A 21,692-nucleotide genomic window follows, 5' to 3' on the forward strand; every position below is an offset into this window, starting at 1 on the left:
TGGAATGGCATCTTCGTGGCCAAGAATAAAATTCATACGTTACAAGTTCGTTTTGTATTTTTTTTTTCTTACTTTATTTTTTGTTTGTATTGAGTAGCTACCACCGATCATAAGGCTTTGCTGGGTTTAGGGTCAGTCATTCATTGTGAGAAAGTTCTGACAATGACACAATGATCTGCCAAAGATAAGAAATTTGACAAAAGACTAAAGTCACTCCAAGATTTGGTTTGCATGGCAAAACTCTTGAGTGTTTCTCTTTTGTGGCCATACTTAATTTTGTCATTGTAGAATGCTTGATGTCACCTATTCCAAAAGCTTGTTGATATTAAAGAAAAAAAAAAAACGTTTTTTTTTTCTTCATTGCACAGAGGGTGGGCATTTTTTGGTTAATTTTTCCCAAATTCTTATTCAAAAATTGTAAATATTTACTTCTTTGAGCAATGACTTTGTGCATTTTCAATTGCAATTGCAATGCCAACATCCCTTGAAGAGGATGTATTTTTGAGTCTTGGTCCAGCTGAAATTTAATGATGAGCAATGACATGTTTATTTGATGAATATTTCAATTTTCTTTAAAGGGTTGGATTTTTATATAACTGGACTTTGCAAAACTTAATCATGCTTAACATATCTTGAGTGCAGAAGTGGGTGAAATTGGTTAGGTAAGGTTGGGTAAGAGTGGAAGTCTATTTTCTAGTCTCATAACACAAATTTAGTACATTGCAGTGCCACAGTAGCGACAAACCGGGCCTAGTGGAAATCGAACCCACGATCCCCGCACAGGTAATCCGAGCACGCTACCACCTCGTCTGCAGGGAGGATCAAGTGGGTGAGATAGGCATTTGATTATTTGCCCACAAAACGTTTCACTAAGAAACTGCCCGAATTTTGATGGTTCTGAAAATTTGTTTCTAATATTCTCACCAGGCGTTTCGGGTGATTGGCGGACATGCTGACATCTGCGCTAAGGGGGCCAATTGTTTCATATCGACTACTAAATTCGGGTTTATTCAGTTCAATTCTAAAAACTCTATGGGCGCTTTCTTCCTTGAATTATTAAATAATTCTAATGGAATCTGCAATTGCAAAATACATATAAAATGAAATTACAATCTTTTTTTTTGTTTTTCAATATTTTCTTGTTGTTATTAATTTTTTCGTCACGTTTTTTTTCTGGCAATCGTTTAATAAATACTTCAGAATAAATCAACAAAAAATGGATGAAGTTTTTTAATGATGATAAGCTACAGCTGGGCTACCATAGGTGTAGTGGGCGGCAGGGGCAGCATAAGCAACTGGAGCGGATTTGACAACAGTTGGAGCGGCATAGTGGGCAACAGGAGAACTGTAGTGGGCAACAGGAGCACTGTAATGAGCAACTGGAGCAACAGTCTTGACCACAGCTGGGGCGGCATAATGGGTCACTGGGGACACAGTTTTGACCACGGTGGGAGCAGCATAGTGAGCAACGGGAGCTACGGTCTTAACAACGGCTGGGGCAGCATAGTGGGCAACTGGAGCACTGTAATGAGCAACTGGGGCAACAGTCTTGACCACAGCTGGGGCGGCATAATGGGCCACAGGAGCAACAGTCTTGACAACAGCAGGCGCAGCATAGTGAGCAACGGGAGCTACGGTCTTAACAACGGCTGGGGCAGCATATTGGGCCAATGGTTCACGGTGAACAACAGCATTGAAACCATTGACAGCATCAGCTGTGTACTGAACGGTACGCTTGTAACCATCGGCATCGATCAGTGAATATTCTCCACGCACCACATCACCATCACGTTCTTCGAACTGACTCTTGGAATCACCGGTCAATCTATCATCGACACCATAAGAGAATCTGTATTGGGGATGAGGATCGTATTCCTCCGATTTGACAACGACCTTTTGGGCCACAGCGATTGGGGCAGCAGCATGGTAAGCAGTTGGAGCGACATAACCGGCGCTGGCCACAGCAACAAAGGCAAGTGCTAAAACAAACTGAAATGGAAGCATAACAAAGATCCGTTAAAATCGATTACTAGCGTTTTTGTGTGTTTTATTTTAAAACAAAATATCACAGAGAGCAACACAAAAAAAAAAAAATAGAAAAACAAATTGCGAATTTGAATTTTGTTGGTAATGTTGATTTTTCTGTTGATTTGTTTTGGCAATTAATTTGGGTCTTTGTCGTCACATATCTTACCTTGAAAGCCATGATGGGGAATTCGATTTGGTTGATGGTTAAGTGAGTGAGTGACTGACTGACTGGTTGTTCTTTGCATAAATGAGCTCCAGAAGTGAATGATACAGTTTTTTGATATTCGTCAACTTTTATAGCGATTATTTCAATTTTGTGCTTTTTTTTCTCTAGCCAAGGGATTGGAATTCAATTACAGTTGGATTTCTTGGTTACAAAAAAGAAAAGACAAAAATAACAAAAACATCAACAACAAGAATCGATTTCGATCTATTTTGCTTCGCACAGCAGTTGTCCAAACTTCAGTCATTCATCCATATTTGGTCCCATCGAATTTTGCGAATTTCCGGTTTAGAACTCGTTCATAAATTCTAACCCTGTGCGGGTGTTTGACTGGGAGTAATGCGCAATTTACCATTAAAAATCAAATTCCAATTAATACGCGCATGTGATAGCTTAATTAACGTTGAAGTCGAATAGCGAACGTTTGATCCGCGTCTGTGAAATGATACAAAATTGAATTCCATGTCAATTTAAATTTGAAGGAAATATAAGCTTAAAATGCATTCTCGAGTTAAAGAAAGGATTGAACAAATAAAATAGAACTCTTGGAACACACGCAATATTCCATAAAACATATTTTTTTAAATACAAGTTCTACCTAGCTTATGTTATACCTTAAGCAAATTGACACCGAATTTTCCAAAACATTTCTACTTCGATAACCACTATGTAAAATTAAATTGTGCTTAAAAAATACATCACGAAATAAAAAGCCAAGAAAATAGAGTTTTCCATTGGAGTCCAATAAAACGTTATAACTGAATATAATGATTTGAAAAATTCTTCCAAAAAAATTTAAACCATTCATTATTAAATGGAGGCCACCGTATCCGCTTATGACGCTGAACGCCTGGGTTCAAGTCCTGGCAAAACATCAGAAAAAAATTTCAGTGGTTGTTATTTCCTCCGAAAGCTGGTGACATTTGTGAGGAACTAAGACATTTGAAACAAGTAACAAGTAAGAGCGTTCTAAGTTCGGCATGGCCGAATCTTATATACCCTTCACCATGGATAGCATTTGTCGAGTTCTTTTGCGCGGTATCTGTTTTCAGCCAAACAAAGAATAAGTAATGATATGCTATTGGAGCTATTGGGTTGCCCAAGAAGTAATTGCGGATTTTTTAAAAGAAAGTAAATGCATTTTTAATAAAACTTAGAATGAACTTTAATCAAATATACTTTTTTACACTTTTTTTCTAAAGCAAGCTAAAAGTAACAGCTGATAACTGACAGAAGAAAGAATGCAATTACAAAGTCACAAGCTGTGAAAAAATTTGTCAACGCCGACTATATGAAAAATCCGCAATTACTTTTTGGGCAACCCAATACATCAAGTTATAGTTATGAATTGAATGCTGAACATTGTAGAAGTCATTGTGTAATATTTCAGTCCATTCAATTCAGAATTGCGCCTTGTAGGGGCTCAAGAAGCAAAATCGGGAGATTGGTTTATATGTGAGCTGTATAAAGCTAAAGATCGACTCAGACCATATTGGACACGTATGTTAAAGGTCATAGGAGAAGTCGTTGTACAAAGTTTCTGGCAAATCGGATGAGAATTGCGCCCTCTAGAGGCTCAAGAAGTCAAGACCCATTATCGGTTTATATGGCAGCTATAGCAGGTTATGAAACGATTTAAACCATACAGTTATTGGAAGACACAACAAAACACCTCATGCAAAATTTCAACCAAATCGGATGACAGTTGCGCCCTCTAGCGGCTCAAGAAGACAATATCCAAGATCGGTTTATATAGCAGCTATTCCAGGTTGTTAGCCGATTTGAACCATACTTAACACAGTTGTTAAAAGTCATAATAGAATACCTCTTGCAAAATTACACCCAAATCGAATAAGAATTGCCCCCTCTAAAAGCTAAAGAAGTCAAAACCCATGATCGGTTTATATGGCAGCTATATGAGGTTAAGCACCGATTTTGACAATACTTAGCACAGTTGTTGGAAGTAATACTAAAACAGCAGGTGCAAAATTTTAGTCAAATCGGATAACGATTGCGCCCTCTAGAGGCTCAAGAAGTCAAGTTCAGTTTATATGGCAGCTATATCAAAACATGGACCGATTTGGCCCATTTACCATACTAACCGACCTACGCTAATAAAAAGCATTTGTGCAAAATTTCAAGCGCCTAGCTTTACTCCTTAGAAAGTTACCGTGCTTTCGACAGACAGACGGACGAACACGGCTAGATCGACTTAGAATGTCATGACGATCAAGAATATATATATACTTTATGGGTATTAGACGCATGTTTCAAGGTGTTACAAACAGAATGACGAAATTAGTATACCCCCATCTTATGGTGGAGGGTATAAAAAGGTCTTAAGTTCGGTTATATATGTTAACCACGTTTCGTCATAATCCGGTGAAAAATACATTATGCCCCCATAGCAGCTGTATCGAAATATTATTCGATTTGGATCAAATTCGGCACGGACATTTAGTACAAGTCATTGTTCAATTCTGTAGAACAAAATATTGGTCTTTTTGATAGCTATATCCAAATATAGTCCGATATGAACCATACGGATTTCGACAAGCCTCACATAAGTAATTTTATTAAATTTCAGCGAAATCGGATTATAAATGCGCCTTTTATGGGGCCAAGATTTTAAATCGAGAGATCGGTCTATATGGCAGCTATATCCAAATCTAAACAGACCTGGACCAAATTGAAGCGGGATGTCGAAGGACCTAACAAAACTCACTGTCCCAAATGTCGGCAAAAACGGAAATTAAATGCGTCTTTTATGGGCCCAAGACATTAAATCGGGTGATCGGTCTATATGGTAGCTATATCCAAATCTAGACCGATCTGGCCCTAATTGCAGGAAGATGACGAAGAGCCTAACACAACACACTGTCCGAAATTTCGGCGACATCGGACAATAAATGCGCCGTTTATGGTCCCAATCCTTTAACCGAGAGATCGGTCTATATGACAGCTATATTCAAACCTGAACCGATCTTTGCCAAATTGAAGGAGGATATCGAAGGGCCTAATATCGGCGAAATCGGACAAGAAATGCGCCTTTTATGGGTCCAAAACCTGAAATCGAGAGATCGGTCTATATGGCGGACGAACATGGATCGTCCTAGATTTTTACGACGATCAAGAATATATATACTTAATAGGGTCGGAAATGGATATTTCGATATATTGCAAATAGAATGACAAAATGAATATACCACATCCTTCGGTGGTGGGTATAAAAATGTAAAGACTTCTCCACAAAGAGGTGTCGCACTGTGTCCGCCGTTCGGACTTGGCAAAAAAAAAAAAAATTGGACAGCACCATGGATATGTGAGAAGTTTCCCTAATGGAATGTTCATGAAAATTTGCGATTGCATAATTGAATGGCAGAAATGCCTATTTTCAAGACCTTCAGGAGGTTTTTGGGTAAGTAATCAAAATTGATTATCCCGGCTCAAGAAAATTTAGTTGACATTTTGGCGTTTGGGAATTAAAAAATATCACTGTGCCAAGTTTATTGCCTCAAGACTTTAAATCGGGAGATCGGTATATATGGCAGCTATATACAAATATTAACCGATCTGAACCACATTCTGTATGAATGTTGAGAGCCCTAAAAAACTCCCTGTGTCGAATTAAAATAAAACCGGACAACAAATGTGGATTTTATGGGCCTACGACCATTTATACGGAGATCGGTCTATATGGGACTATATATATAGATATTATCCGCTGTAGTCCATCTTTGAACTTAACTTTCCAATAGAAAAAAGGATTGTTTGAAAAGTTTCAGCTCATTCTCTCTCATTTTAAATATTGTAGAGTGATTGCAACAGAACAACAACAACAATTTTCAAGAAGATTTTCTACCCACAAGAAAATAAACAAAACCAGTAAGCAAAGGCAAAAGTCGGGCGGAGCCGACTATATAATACCCTATACCTACCCTACAATTACAAATTCGGGCAATATATAAATATTCATGTATATGAGGGCTATATCTAAATCTGAACCGACTTTCACACAGATCGTTTGAAAATTCTTGTTACAACGGCTATATAAGTGCAAATCCGGCGATAATTTTCTATGCCATCCGTGCCAAATTTTGTGCAGTTCGGTTGAAAATTGGAGCTACTGCGGCCATTGAAGTGCAAATAGGCGATACATATATATGTGAGCTATATTTAAAACTGAACCGATTTTAATGAAATTTTGCACAATATGTAGACGTCAAATAAAATATCCTAAGCCAAATTTTGGAAAGATCGGAAAAAAATTGTGGCTTCTACAGCTTTAAATGGCCATATCGGATGAAAGATATATATGGAAGCTATATCTGAACCTGGACCGATTTTCATGAAATTTTCCACATAGAATACCTCGCGCAAAATTATAAAGATCGAACCAAAACTGTGGCTTATAGTGCCTTAAAAGTCCATATCGGATGAAAGATATATATGGGAGCTATATCTAAATCTGGACCGATTTTTATGAAATTTTGCACACTTATGTAGACCTCAAATAAAATACCCAAAGCCAAATTTTGTAAAGATCGGGCGAAAATTGTGGCTTCTACAGCCTTAATAAGCCATATCGGATGAAAGATATATATGGGAGCTATATCTAAATCTGAATCGAATCAGAAAGTAATTCAAAGTCGATCGGTATTCTTATCAATGGGTCTAGCTCTTCTCCTTCTTAGCGTTGCAAACAAATGCACAAATCAATAATACCCTGTACCACAGTGGTGGTGTAGGGTATAATCTGGCGGTCAGGAAAGTAAGGTTAGGTTTAATTGGCAGTCTGCAATCCGACGTTTTCGGCAATTGTGATGCCAAAGAAGCAGGAGAAGAAAGATGCCTTCTAATACCTACCGTTGAACCATACATATAGCTTTAAAAAGGCCAATAACTTGTAAAGGTTCACATACGCTAATTCAGACAAGTTCTGAAAAAAATGAGAAGCTAAAGTGGAACTCCATCTCTTTGCCGATGCAAAACTCAATCGGACAACAATTGCGGCTTCTAGGCTATCTGTAATCGTCAGATCGATTTATATGGGAGCTATATCGGCTTATAGACCGATTCGATCCATATTCGACATGCTTGTTAGGAGTCAGTAGAGAACACTACGTACGCAAAATTTCAGCTCAATCGAACAATAATTGCTGCGTCTAAGGGCTCAAGTAGTCAAATCAATAGATGGGAGCTATATCCAAATCTGAACCGACATGAATCATTTGCAATCCCAAACAACCAACATCAATAGGAAGTATCTGTGCCAAATTTCAAGGGGCTAGCTTTTCGCTTTCGACCGCTATCGGGATTTGGACATGGCAAGATCGACTTAAAATGTGACGACAATCAAGAATATATAATTTATGGGGTCTCAGATCAATACTCCGAGGTATTACGGAATGTGATGAGTATATACCCCATCCTATGATGGTAGGTGAAAAAATTTACCCCAATTGTTGACAAACCCTACATACTAATAAGGGAACAAAATTTTTCGAACCTATACCTGAAATTGAGACGAACATGGTCATGCGGCGGCTACGGACACTGTGGTATTCTTGATATAATGTTCGATGTTCCAAGCAGTGTGGATTACACCCTACCTGAGCCACTTTTTGATAAAAAGTACTGTACCACCATTCATGATAGAGCCGATTGTTACTACGATATCCCTAGTAATAGAAGTTACATAGACTTCTATACGGATGGTGCCAAATTAGACGACCAAGTGGGGTTTGGGGTGTACTCTAAAGATCTAGAACTGGTCATTTCGAAAAGTTTATCTGACCACTGCAGTGTATATCAAGCGGAGATCCTTGCAATGAAGGAAATGGTGGAATAGCTGAGATATAATGTAAACGACGATTGGCATAAATATCTACTCAGACGGCCAGGCAGCCATTAAATTCCTGGAGAAGTATTTCCAAACACAAAAACTCACCCTCGACTGTCGCAGATCTCTCAACAATATGGTTGAACAGTTCAAAATTCACTTGTTCTGGGTGACGGACCACAGAGATATTCAGCGAATTGTAAAGCGGATGAGCTTGGGAGACTTACACATTCCACGGAAACTGAATCTGTGGGTATGTCTCTAGCGGTATGTAAGTTAAGTTGTCAGGATCATGCCCGAAGGGCAACGATTGATAGATGGTCATAAAGAGGGGGATATTTCACAAAGAGGGGGATACTTCAAAACATTGTGGCCTAATCTAAACTTAAAGAGGTGTACTGCTTTGCTGCCACTGGCTAGAACTGAAGTCTCAGTCATTGTGTCCGTCATGACAGGTCACTGTCTGATCGGAGAACATGCTGACAGATTGAAGGTTGCCAGTAACGAGTTTTTCTTAAGCTGTGAATACATCGATGAAGAAGAGACTATGGAACACCTTCTGTGTGTGTGTCCCGCACTGACAGTGAGAAAGAGTACCACTTTAGGTTCTCATTTCTTTGTGAACCTGACTGATTTAGCGGATGTGAAAATTCGCAAGCTGTTTGGCTTTTTAAAGCGATCTGGATGATTCTACTGTAGGAACTAGAAGGCAGCTCATTTCTTCTGTTCCTGTGGTATCACAATGGACGAAAATTTTAAAAACGCAAACTTCTCACATATCAATGAGTGCAGTCCGATTAAAGTTTTAAGCTCAATGATAAGGGGGTTTGCTTTTATAGCCGAGTCCGAACGGCGTGCCGCTCGGAGAGAAGTCTCTCTCTTTGGAGAGAAGTTTTACATGGCATAGTACCTCACAAATGGTGCCAGCATTACGAGGGGAAAACCACAGCTGAAAAATTTTTTTCTGATGGTCTTGCCAGGATTCGAACCCAGGCGTTCAGCGTCATAGGCGGATATGCTAACCTCTGCGCTACGGTGGCTTCCACTTCTTTTCATTCCTTCTTTTCCTCCACACTTCTTTTAGCACCACTAATAAAACTCGTTGAGTTTTTTCCTATGCGGTCCATGGTGAAGGACATATGTATGTGTACAAGTAAATTTTTGCCAACTTTGAATTAAAGATCTAGAATTTAGAAAACATTTTTTCTGGGCTTTATTTTACATAAATTCAGCTATATAAATAGTAACACTTATATATAAGATGAGTTATGGCTTCAACAAAATTCATATTACGAAATTTTAATGATGATAACTGTAGGATGGGGCTTCGTAGGAAGCATAGTGGCTAGGAGCAGAGTAAGTAGCCACGGCAGGGGCAGCATAGTGAGCTGGGGCAGCATAATGGGCCACAGGGGCAACAGTCTTGACGACAGCTGGAGCAGCATAATGGGCCACTGGGGCAACAGTCTTGACAACAGCGGGAGCGGCATAATGATGGGCTACGGGAGTTTCATAGTGTGGGGCAGCATAATGGGCCACAGGAGCCACTGATTTCACAACAGTGGGGGCAGCATAATGTACAGGAGCTACGGCAACAGATTTAACCAAAGGTTCACGGTGCACTACAGCATTGAAACCATGGACATCATCGGCGGTATATTGGACAGTGCGTTTGTAACCATCAGCATCAATCAAGGAATATTCACCATGGACAGCTTCACCATCACGTTCTTCGGCTTGGCTCTTGGAATCTCCAGTCAATTTGTCCTCGACACCGTAGGAGAATTTGTACTGAGGATGGGGATCGTATTCCTCAGACTTGACAACGACCTTTTGGGCCACAGCCACAGGGGCAGCATGCACAGCAACAGGAGCTGAGTGATAGACAGCTGGAGCTGAGTGATAGGCAACTGGAGCATAACCAGCGCTGGCCACAGCGACAAAGGCAAGTGCGAAGACAAACTGGAATATACGAAAAACAAATGATTGTAAATTATGTGTTATTGTCAATTTGCCATTAAACTCTACTTACTTTGAAAGCCATGTTGTTAGCCGAGATTTGTGAGTTGTATGGTCGTATAGAACTAAAGACAAGTAGTGAATGATAACAGCTTTTGATATTTGGCCAACTTTTATACAAAAAAATGTATTGATAATTTTCAGATTTGGTCATTGTGTCTTACCACTCTTTGACACTGATCTGCATAAGTGTGCGGAATTTCATTGAAACTTGGATTTGCTACCTTAAAACCTGTACAAGAAATGAGACCTGCAGTAACGGTAAAAAAATTTATCTTTTTTAATTTTTGTCTTAACTTTATGACATTACAATCCATTATTACGAAATAGGCTTTTGCACTTTCATTCGAAAGGTTGACTGTTAAATGTTGCTGCACTCGTGTATTAAGAGACATTTTTTTGTTTATAAATAAACTATACTGCTATCTCTCATAGCAGAGAATCATTTTTAAGTGGAAACAATGTAAAGGGCGGAATAGTTGTGATCTCAGGAAATTAAAATTGCAGGTGGTTCTATAGTGAAAGTAAAAACATCATAAGTTCCAAAGACCTTGTTTATTTCTCTGTTGTGGGAGCTGCTTCACTGTGGCGACCCAAATGGGTCTAACTAGGCATGGTTGATGAAGGAACCGATTATGAAAATATGGGACCCAAATAAAAGGGTTTTTTTGGGAACAGAGTACTAAACTGACATCTAACTTTGGTATTCGAGAAAGCCCCCAAAAATAAATTCAATTTGCTTCTGCCAACTGTATCATCCTTTTTTTTTTGCTATACCCACCAAAGCGTTAGCACAACACCTTTTGCTTATTACCATACCTGTAGTTGTGTTAACTGCCGGAGTTCTACTAACCTCTTACCGGTAGTTGTGCTAACTATCCTTCCGGCAGTTAGTAATGCATATAAAATCTTCACATTCTCCCCTATACCCTAATTTTCAGAAATGTCAGATCTCAGAGATGGGTGGTGCCAATTTATCGAAAAATGTATCTGATATCCAATTGTCGGTCCATGTGTTTGGAGGATCACACCAACCCCTAAATCGGTCATATTTTCCGACCATTGCAACAGACTCAAATGAAAGGTATTTGAGAGTAAATACGAATTTGATATTCAAATTAGGAACCAGGTTTCTGGAGGTGCTTCCATTCACCAAAACACCCCCCAAACAGGACTTATATACAGATTATGACAATATGGGGCTCAAATAAATAATAGAATACGAATCTGATATCCAAATGTGGGACCAAGTATTTGGGGGGCCGCCCCTACCCAAAGGCACCCCCCAAAGAAGACAAATTTACGACCATAGAAATATGGAGCTCAAATGAAAAGTCTTAAGTCTTAAAATTAAAGCACGAATTTGATATCAATATTCGGGAAAAGTATCTATAGGGCCATCCCACCCTCATAAAACCACCAAGTAGGACGTATTTGCTGACTATTGCAATATGGGGCTCAAATAAGAGGTATTTTAGACAGAAAACGAATCTCATATATATTTTCACGACCAAGTCACTGAGTAGCCGCCCATCCCCTTATATGGGGAAATATGAGGCCTAAATGAAAGGTATTTGGGAGTAAACCACGAATTTGATGTCAAAATTCGGGACCAATTGTGTAAGGGACGTACCACCCCTGTTACAACCCCCAAATATGCTGACTTTTGCAATAAGGGGTTTAAATGAAAGATATTTGAGATTAGCAAACGCATTGGATATCCAATTTTGAGCCAAATGGCAACATGGGGTTCAAATGAACCTATTTGGGAGTAGAATACGAATCTGATATCCAAATGTGGGACCATGTATTTGGGGCACCGCCCTTCCCCAAAACAGTACAAAATAGTACAAATGTACCAACCATGGCAATATGGGGCTCAAATGAAAAGTATTTGAGATTAGAAAACGAATTGGGTAACCAATTTGTGAGCCAATGATATTTTTTTAGGTCTAAGTGTCTGGGGGCCACCTCAACTCCAAAAACACTCCTACATTGGACATACATTCTTGGGAGTGGAGCACGAAATTCATACCCACTTTCGGGACCACGTTTTGGGGGTCCACACCACACGCTTAACCCGCCAACCATCACCCTACCCCCTTCCCACTACATCACCCTTCCCCATTACCCTACCCCCTTCCCAGTAAGGAAAGGCAAAAGTCGGGCGGAGCCGACTACATAATACCCTACACCTACCCTACATTTATAAATTCGGGCAATATATAAATATATATGTATATGAGAGCTATATCTAAATATGAACCGACTACTAAACAGATCGTTTGAAAATTGTTGTTACTACGGCCATATAAGTGCAAATCTGGCGATAAATATGTATGGGTTCTACATCCAAATCTGAACCGATTTTGATGAAATTTCGCACATATGTTAAGATCAGTAACAAAACAATCCGTGCTAAATTTTGTGCAGATCTGTTGAAAATTTTAGCTACTACACCTATTTGAGTTCAAATTGGGCGATACATATATATGGGAGCTATATCTAAATCTGAACCGATTTTGATGAAATCTGGCAGATATGTTAAGATTGGTAGCAAAACAATCCGTGCAGATAGGTTGTCCTTACTACGGCAATTTAAGTGCAAATCGGGCGATATATATATATATATATATGGGAGCTATATCTAAATCAGAACCGATTTTTATAAAAATCAATAACGTTCATCCTTGGACCAAAAAAGTGATATGTGCAAAATTTCGTGATGATTGGACAACAAACACGACCTGCACTTTACAAGAATACATGGACTCACAGAAGGACATGGCTAAATCGAATCAGAAAGTGACTCTGAGTCGATCGGTATACTTATCAATGTGTCTAGCTCTTCTCTTTCTTAGCGTTGCAAACAAATGCGCAAATCTATAATACCCTATACCAAAGTGATGGTGTAGGGTATAAAAAATCATGTGAAAACATCGGGCTCAAATAAAGTCTTTTAAGAATGGGGTACATCTAACATCCAAACCTAATAGGGTCATTTAAGCTGGGAATTCATAGACCCGAAAAGATCATATGGAATTCAAATAAAGGAATTTGTAATATTATACCATTACTCAAGCAATATACATATGCTATTTTCGTAGCATGGTATTTAACTTAAAGCTCTTTTATAGTCAAAAAAGAAAGATATTCAAAGGATAATTTGGTTCGATATAAAGTAAAAGATGGCGCAGTTGAACGGGCCCGGTTCAGCTAGTTTTATATAATAATAAAGTAGCTACTATATCCATATTCAAATAGCGATTTGCACCTTATCGCATCATTGATAAAAAAATCAGTCTATATGACAGCTGTATCAAAATGTGGTCATATCTGAACTACATTCAATATGCATGTTTGGGAATTAAATACAAAAACCGGGTAATAATTGTGCTTTTATGAGCGTATTTAATTGGAATATTCGTCTATTGGGGGGTCCACTACGACCCACGGCTTCACATTTAAGAGGAATTGAAGAATAAATGCCGTTTTTATGGGGTCAAGACCCAAGTCGGGAGACACGTCATTGTAAAATTGTTTGACCTGATCTTCACTCTTGTCGACAACCATCACCAAACTCTCCTTAGCGATATTATCAGAGACTCTTGGACCCATATTGCAACTGTTCACCTATTTATTTTGGGGATTGGAGGCCCTCTAGGTGACCGCAGCATTTTAACTCACTACTGTGCCGCTTCCGAATCTAGACGTGTAGCTTTTGGTGCAGCCTGTGCAGTGAATATCCAAGCCCAATTAAGGGAGCCTCTCTCCTTAACGGTGAGAGTTTTAGGATCATTCGCACCAAGCAACTCAAAAAATCTAAAAGAGATACATCTTTTACTTTTAAAAGTCCGGGAAGGCCTATGCAAATTATAGGCATGCGAATATAAAATAGGTTCGGATCTCTATGTATTCAGCATAAGCTTCAAAGTATTTTGAAATATCTCCATCGTCAAACAAGTCGATTTAATATAGAATAATACCAGATAGTTTTCACTTCCACTTATTCAAAGAAATGCACTGAAGGAGAATGGTGGAACTTGTTCTCCTCCAGTGCAGGAAAGGCGTACAGCAGATGTTGTATTATTTTTCTTCCTATGAGTCAATACAGATGTGACAGAAATCTTTATGTGCCTTTATCTTAATCTATCAGCATGTTTTCCAAATAATCAGTGACAGACACAACGAGTGAGACTTATTTTTTAACCAATAACAGTAAAACATAAAAGTGTATAAAATTAAAAACTGAGGGAAATTGTTTCAAAATTTATGAACTTCTTTACGAGTTGCATTGAGAGAAAATTCCAATTCCGATTTTTCAAGACACTTTTACAATATTGTGTTGTGATGTCGCTGTTAGTATTAAATTATTAAAAAAAAGTCTTTCAATTTTCTAAAATGAATGCATTAATGTCTTCTTAGCAAATCCACATGCTTCTTGCAAACAATTGGGGGGTCATGTTTTCAACAAAAAAACAAACAACAAATAAAAGAATGGAGAAAAAACAAAAGCATTTCAATTTGCATTTATCACATTTATGCAGACCATATCAGCAGAGATCAATATTTTTGTGGTATAAAAGTTGACCAAAACCCAAGGCATTTATCATTCATTTCTTGTCTTTTATTCTATACGAAACAACGTCCAAATCTCCGCAAAACAACATGGCATTCAAAGTAAGTACTTAGTGGAGAAAAAAAGGCGCTAAATGTAATTCCAACAACAATAATTGTACCAATTATTTTCGCAGTTTGTTTTCGCTCTTGCCTTCGTGGCTGTGGCCAGCGCTGGTTATGCTCCAGTTGCTTACCACTCGGCTCCAGCTGTCTATCACTCAGCTCCTGTTGCTGTCCATGCTGCCCCGGTAGCTGTGGCCCAGAAAGTCGTTGTCAAGTCCGAAGAATACGATCCCCATCCTCAGTACAAATTCTCCTATGGCGTTGAGGATAAATTGACTGGTGATTCCAAGAGCCAAGCCGAAGAACGTGATGGTGAAGCTGTACGTGGTGAATACTCTCTAATTGATGCTGATGGTTACAAACGCACTGTGCATTATACCGCCGATGATGTCAATGGTTTCAATGCTGTTGTGCAACGTGAACCTTTGGTTAAATCTGTTGCCGTAGCTCCTGCCCATTACGCTGCTCCCGCTGTGGTCAAGACTGTTGCTCCTGTGGCCCATTATGCTGCTCCCACTGTTGTCAAGACTGTAGCTCCAGTTGCCCACTATGCTGCCCCTCACTATGAAACACCCGTAGCCCACCATTATGCTGCACCCGCTGTTGTCAAGACTGTTGCTCCTGTAGCCCATTATGCTGCACCCGCTGTTGTCAAGACTGTTGCTCCTGTAGCCCATTATGCTGCCCCAGCTGTTGTTAAGACTGTCGCCCCAGTTGCTCACTATGCTGCTCCATCAGTGGCTACATATGCCGCCCCATCTCATTATGCTTCCTACGAAGCTCCTACCTACAGTTATCACCACTAAGTACTAAGGGATTAGAGTCATTGCAATAATTACTTAAGTCGATTTAAGTATTCTAAATATGTATGCCCATTGTTGTTAATAAATTATAGAAATTTATAAAAAAAAAAACAAGTAAAAGCGTGCTAAGTTCGGCCGGGCCGAATCTTATATATCCTCCACCATGGATCGCATTTGTCGAGTTCTTTCCCGGTATCTCTTTTACGACAAATAAAGGATAAAAGAAAAGAATTGTGCTAATTGAATTGAATGTTGGAGAAGAAGAATTTTGCCTTTTAGGGCCTCAAGTCTAAAGACCGATTCAGACCATAATTGACACGAATGTTGAAGGTCGTGGGAGTAGCCGTTGTATAAAATTTTAGCCAATTCGGATAAAAATTACGCCCTCTTGAGACTCAAGAAGTCAAGATCCCAGATCGGTTTATATGGCAGCTATATTATTGGCATGTCACAACAGAACACCATTTAAGCCAAATCGGATAAAAATTGCGGCTTGTAAAGGCCGGGTCAAGAAGTCAAATCGGGAGATCGGTTTATATGGATGCTATATCTAAATCTGAACCGATATTGCTCGACCGCTCTCGTGATGCCGACAGACGGACGGACGGATGGAAATATATATAAAAATATATAAAAAAGCTAAAGCAGGTTATGGACCGATTTAGACAGTGCATGACACGGTTGTTGGAAGTCCTAACAAAACAATAAGTGTAAAATTTTAGCCAAATCTGTTGATCGGTTTTTATGGAAGTTATGTCAGTTTATTGACTGACCGTACTTTACATGAGATATGGTAGTCATAACAAAACTCTCCGTGCAAAATTTTAGCCAAATCAGATAAAAATTGTGGCCCGTACCAAAACGATGCGGATCGTGCCATCCTCAGAGAAGGCGTTATTCTCTCTCTTGTCTTGGAGGCCACCATAGCGCAGAGGTTAGTATGTCCGCCTATGACGCTGAACGTCTAAGTTCGAATCCTGGCGAGCTATGGTGTAGTGGTGATTTTCTCATCCTTATGCTGGCAACATTTGTGAGGTATTATGAAATGTAAAACTTCTCTCCAAAGAGATGTCGCACTGCGGCACGCCGTTCGGGCTCGGCTATAAAAAGGAGGCATCCTATCATTGAATCGGACTGCACTCATTGATATGTGAGAAGTTGCCCCTGTTCCTTAGTGGAATGTTCATGAGTAAAATTTGCATTTGCAAAAATGTCTACACTCGACGTCCTCGCGTTAACACCACACCACATCACGCATTCCGTGATCTCCGCCTGCATGACTGCATTATGGTCAGCCAGTCTTAAACAGATTTCAGTCCCTGGGTTCTCAATGTATGCCCTTCATTCCGTCCTTTAGCTTTAATCCATCTGTGTAGCATGATCGTCCAGGTGGCGATACCAAAGTTCAATCAATCCAAGACTGTGCCACTTGCAGCAGTGGCTTGCACTCGACCACAAGTGTCGTTTCAGATATCCGATAGGAAATGGGTTTCCTATCGTCGCCTCGATTATACCGCGATGGTATGACCTGCTCCTATCATCTATCCATTCTCCCACTGCCTAAAATCTCATAGTCGCAGTGGCTGCCTCATACTTAAACTGTATGTCTATAAGTGGGATATCTATAATTGTCTCCAGTGCCCTAGTGAGCACTTTTTTCCATCGCAGTCCACCAAACTACTGAGATGTAGTAAGTATTGGTCTAATCACGCTCCTGTAGGGTCCGTGGATTATCCTCGGATTCAGGCCCCATTTCGAGCCTACGGCCCGTTTACATCTTGCCCAACATCTGTAAGCATTCACAGTACGCTGTTGAAAAGGAAACTTCCAACTCAGTTACCTATCCAATATCATTCTTAAGTATTTGCCCTTGTTATATATAGAAATCGTTCAATTGAGGAAACGTGGTGCGTGAAATAGACCCACCTTCGTGAACAGGCAGACTTCTGTCTTCTCTGTAGTAACGCCGGAAATATTCCATCAGGTCCGAATTTGAACTCCTCAAGGCTTCCTTTACGACAATTTCTGTAATGATAATCCTTCGATCAATCTCATTATTCCCAGATTCTGGTGTCTCTGTGAGTAACGTCGTATCATGCGGAAAATGCGTTTTCATCAAAAGCCTTAACATGTCCTCCGTTGTCGTTTCAGCTTGGACATGGGTTTTTGAGAGAAACTTTTTACACCCTCCACCATAGGATGGGGGTACACTAATTTCGTCATTCTGTTTGTAACTCCTCGAAATATTCGTCTAAGACCCCATAAAGTTTATATATTATATAAAGGTTGGTTGGAATTGTAAATGCGCCATATCGGTCCTTGTTTTAGACCGATCTTGGATCTTGACTTCCACTAGAGGGCGCAATTCTTATTCGAATTGGCTTAAATTTTAAATTATGTGTTTTATTTTGTCTAGCAACGTCTATGCCAAATATGGTCTGTACCGGTTTATAATCTAAAATAGCTCCTATATAGACCGGTGTCCCGATAGTACTTCTTGAGTCTATAGAGGTCGCAATTCCTATCCGATTTGGCTGAAATTTTGTACAACGACTTCACCTACAACTTTCAACATGAGTTACAAATGTGGTATGTATATTATTTGTCTGAAATTTTGCACAATGAAATATGGGTCCAATATCATGGACATTTTTATTATTATCCTATGTTAGCCTAAAAAGAGATATAGGGCAAAGAACTCGACAAATGGGATCCCTGGTGGAGGGTATATTAGATTCAGCCCGGCCGAATTTAGTACGCCTTTACTTGTTTCTCAATAGCCTCAACATGTCCTCCGTTGTCTTTGCTCTCACTCTTATGTCGTCTACTAATGTCTCAGTTTGGACATTAGTTTTTGAGAGAAACATTTTCATCGTGGCGGCGTCATTAAGGCTATCGACCTGTATTCCTTGAGTCGTGTGTAATATACATTCCAATAAACTTCCGCTTATTTACGGTGTGCTCTGCATTTGGTTCAAATCGGAACATATTTCGATATAGATGCTATGAGGCATAAGGTATGCATTTTTCACCGGATTTTGACGAAAGGTGGTTTACTTATATACCCGAAGTGGTGGGTATCCAAAGTTCGGCCAGGCCGAACTTAACGCCTTTTTACTTGTTTAGAATATGCAAGGAGTATTTTCATAGCAACAACTAATGTTTACATATGTTAATAGCAGATGGTTAGGGTTAGCTACAACTGACAGTCCTTCTTTACAAAACTCATTTTGGACAATTTCAGTCCATTGTGATACCACAGTAGGGACAAACCAAGGACTCTGGTGGGAATCGAACCCACGACCCCCGCACTGGCAATCCGAGCACAATACAAACTCAGCTAACTGGGTTTATTGCAGATTCTATGATTTGAATTGTTTTCTTAAGTTAACCTCTCCTTACCCTATACATTGAATAAATACGCTGAAGTAAGTTAAAGTTATTAGATATCACATGATCGTTGCATAACATATGACGCAAAAGTTCATTCAACTCCTGGGTTTTAATTGAGTCAATTAATTCATTAGAGGCTCTCTAACAAAGAAAAAGTCGTAAAAAAGAAATAAAACAAAATTTTGTTATCAATTATTTTCTGGTACTTTTCCAAGAACTAACATTAACATTCTGGGCGTTATTGCCTTGAAACATAATAATCATATCAAAATCATTTCTGGTATTTCAGATGACCTATAAAATTGCATTCAAGCCATATAAGTAATTTTGGAATTTCGCTTGTAAATTTTGATCATAATAAAAAATATGCTAAAAAATTTATAACAGGTTACAGTTTGACTCAACTAAATTCAATTTCTATCAATGCTTCATAATTGAAGTTGCATAATGTTATCAACAACAATTATCCAAATCAATGAATTATTACACACAGAGACGCAGTCATAGCTACAGGTATGACTGTCACACCATAATGTTGCTGTACTTTTGTTTGCGGACACAGGGCTTTGACAAAAAAGCGAAAATACCCCAAATATTAATATCGATCTGTGAATGGTTGAATGAATGATTGCTTGCAAGATTGTATTGATGACGACGATGAAGACAACAAGACCTCAACTCTAAAAGTAGTTCATTTTTGAAAATATCCATCCATCCCCAGGGGAATGGCGACAACTAAACGCTACACATTAAGATGAAAAATCAAATTTTATTTCGCTATAAAAGTTGATCGCAGCTCAACATTTGATATCATTCACTTAACGAGTGTACTTCTACGAAGAACTAAAAACTAAGCGATAACCACTCCAAATTTAATTATAACAACATGGCTTACAAGGTAGGCTGGAGCAAATTGATTGAAAGCAGCTAATTTTGATTCACACAAAAACAAAAACATTTTTCTTTACAGTTTGTTTTCGCACTTGCCTTCGTTGCTGTTGCCAGCGCTGGATACGCACCAGCTGTCTATCATACCGCCCCCGTGGCTTTGGCCCAGAAGGTTTTGGTGAAATCTGCCGAGTATGATCCCCATCCTCAGTACAGATTCTCCTATGGTGTTGATGACAAACTGACTGGTGACTCCAAGAGCCAGGTGGAAGAACGCGATGGTGACTATGTTCGCGGTGAATATTCCCTGATTGATGCTGATGGCTACAAGCGTACCGTTCAATACACCGCTGATGCTGTCAATGGTTTCAATGCTGTTGTCCACCGCGAACCCCTGCTCAAAACTGTCGCTGTTGCTCCTGTAACGCATTATGCTGCCCCCACAGTAGTCAAGAATGTGGCTCACTATGCTGCCCCCACAGTGGCTACATATGCTGCTCCTACCCATTACAACTCCTATGGTGCTCCAGTCTACAACTACCATCATTAAGTCGATGTTTGTTAAAATAGGTGATTCATCTTCTTAGTTTTTCTAGAATTTTTATACTTGTTATTTATTTTTTTATAAAAATATTTAGAAAATAAATATGAAATATGTAAAAGTATTTCTCATTTTCTTAACAAAATTAACCATGAACGGGGATTTATTACAACATCAGTCAATGTTTTATAACAAAAATTAAGATATCATGTCACGCAACCAAACGCTGCATGTGTGGTAGGTACAAGTTGGAAAGATAGGTCAAGTTCGAGTTCGAGTTCTGAGATGGGAGTGGCAAGGCGCAGTTTCGATGCCATTATTAGTTAAGCTGGCCATACCCGGTGAGATAAAAATTTTATTTTATGCTGACGATTTCACTATTCCATTGATGGAGGAAAAAATCTGTCTATTGCTCATTATTGTGAACGCACAAATGGACATAAGCCCATGGCTTAGGAAGTTACCTGCACGTGTCAAATACAGATGGCTAAACGATACACAACGAAAACAGGAACGGACGTATATGGATATACCACAGCACTTTTTAGACGACGATTGTATCATAGGTAAGGTAAGGTTAGGTTAGGTTTAAGTGGCAGTCTGTCATTAGACTCACTTAGATGTTTTCATCCATTGTGATACCATAGGAACAAAAGTTCCTACCGTTGAAAAATCCAGATCGCTTGAAAAAGCCCAACAATTTGCGAATGTTCACATCAGCAAAATCAGAGGGTTCACAAAGAAATGAGAACCTAAAGTGGAACTTTTTCTGACTGCCAGTGCTGGAAACACACACAAAAGGTATTCTATAGTCTCTTCTTCTTCGATGTCCTCACAGCTTCTGGATAAGACGTTACTGGCAACCTTCAGTCTGTCAGCATGTTTTCCAAATAGACAGTGACCTGTCAAGACGGACACAATGAGTGAGACGTCTGTTCTAGCCAGTGGCAGCAAAGCGGTGGACCTCTTTAATTCTAGATTAGGCAACATAGTTTTGGAATGCTCACAGCCCCATCTTTGCGACCATCTATCATTCGTTGTCCTTCGGGCCTGGCCCTTGAGATCGAAAATGACCAGCAGAGGAACACCTCAAGGAGTTGTACTGTCAACTCTTCATTGGAACATAACCATAAATAATATATTATTGTCCCTGGAAGATAAAGGTGTGGTCACGTATGCTGATGATGTGGTTATTGCAGGGAAAGTGTCTCAGAACTCTTAGAGATATACTTCAGGAAGCTCTACTTTTTTGGATCTATCTACATTACTATT

General features: G+C 39.3%; 3 protein-coding genes across 4 annotated transcripts; 2 read left to right on the forward strand and 1 right to left on the reverse strand.

Annotated features, from left to right (window-relative positions):
- Positions 1-1,209: 1,209 nt before the first annotated feature.
- LOC106086480 (uncharacterized) lies at positions 1,210-10,371 on the reverse strand. The gene is made up of 6 exons (XM_059361570.1): positions 10,126-10,371; positions 9,394-10,055; positions 2,866-3,009; positions 2,565-2,686; positions 2,195-2,358; positions 1,210-1,989 (listed from the first exon to the last, which is right to left on the reverse strand). The coding sequence occupies exons 1-6, from the start codon at positions 10,264-10,266 to the stop codon at positions 1,231-1,233; spliced, it is 1,992 nt and encodes a 663-aa protein (XP_059217553.1). The 5' UTR covers positions 10,267-10,371; the 3' UTR covers positions 1,210-1,230.
- A 4,409-nt stretch (positions 10,372-14,780) lies between these two features.
- LOC106086485 (larval cuticle protein A2B-like) lies at positions 14,781-15,601 on the forward strand. Of its 2 annotated transcripts, none has more exons than XM_059362241.1 (3): positions 14,781-14,792; positions 14,867-15,313; positions 15,407-15,601. In XM_059362241.1, exons 1-3 carry the CDS (start codon positions 14,781-14,783, stop codon positions 15,599-15,601), a joined length of 654 nt encoding a protein of 217 aa, XP_059218224.1. The 2 variants fall into 2 exon arrangements, with proteins under 2 accessions (XP_059218224.1, XP_059218223.1); XM_059362240.1 differs by having other exon boundaries at positions 14,867-15,280; positions 15,323-15,601.
- Positions 15,602-19,466: 3,865 nt separating this feature from the next.
- Positions 19,467-20,429, forward strand: LOC106086477 (larval cuticle protein A2B-like). The gene is made up of 3 exons (XM_013251165.2): positions 19,467-19,504; positions 19,847-19,889; positions 19,962-20,429. Exons 1-3 carry the CDS (start codon positions 19,467-19,469, stop codon positions 20,427-20,429), a joined length of 549 nt encoding a protein of 182 aa, XP_013106619.2.
- Positions 20,430-21,692: the final 1,263 nt, after the last annotated feature.

Source organism: Stomoxys calcitrans, chromosome 2, assembly GCF_963082655.1.
Source record: "Stomoxys calcitrans chromosome 2, idStoCalc2.1, whole genome shotgun sequence".
Lineage (NCBI taxonomy): Eukaryota > Metazoa > Arthropoda > Insecta > Diptera > Muscidae > Stomoxys > Stomoxys calcitrans.

Bases quoted from the DNA above. Each gene is read 5' to 3' on its own strand.
- LOC106086480 (XM_059361570.1), bottom strand. From the start codon at position 10,266: ATGACCAAATCTGAAAATTATCAATACATTTTTTTGTATAAAAGTTGG. The intron at 2,687-2,865 runs GTATAACATAAG...ATCATTTCACAG, and splicing joins TCGGTGTCAATTTGCTTAAG to ACGCGGATCAAACGTTCGCT. The intron at 1,990-2,194 runs GTAAGATATGTG...CTTCCATTTCAG, and splicing joins TCCCCATCATGGCTTTCAAG to TTTGTTTTAGCACTTGCCTT.
- LOC106086477 (XM_013251165.2), top strand. From the start codon at position 19,467: ATGAATTATTACACACAGAGACGCAGTCATAGCTACAG. The intron at 19,505-19,846 runs GTATGACTGTCA...CTAAAAACTAAG, and splicing joins AGACGCAGTCATAGCTACAG to CGATAACCACTCCAAATTTA. The intron at 19,890-19,961 runs GTAGGCTGGAGC...TTTTCTTTACAG, and splicing joins ATAACAACATGGCTTACAAG to TTTGTTTTCGCACTTGCCTT.
- LOC106086485 (XM_059362240.1), top strand. The intron at 15,281-15,322 runs GTTGCTCCTGTG...ACTGTTGTCAAG, and splicing joins CTCCCGCTGTGGTCAAGACT to ACTGTAGCTCCAGTTGCCCA.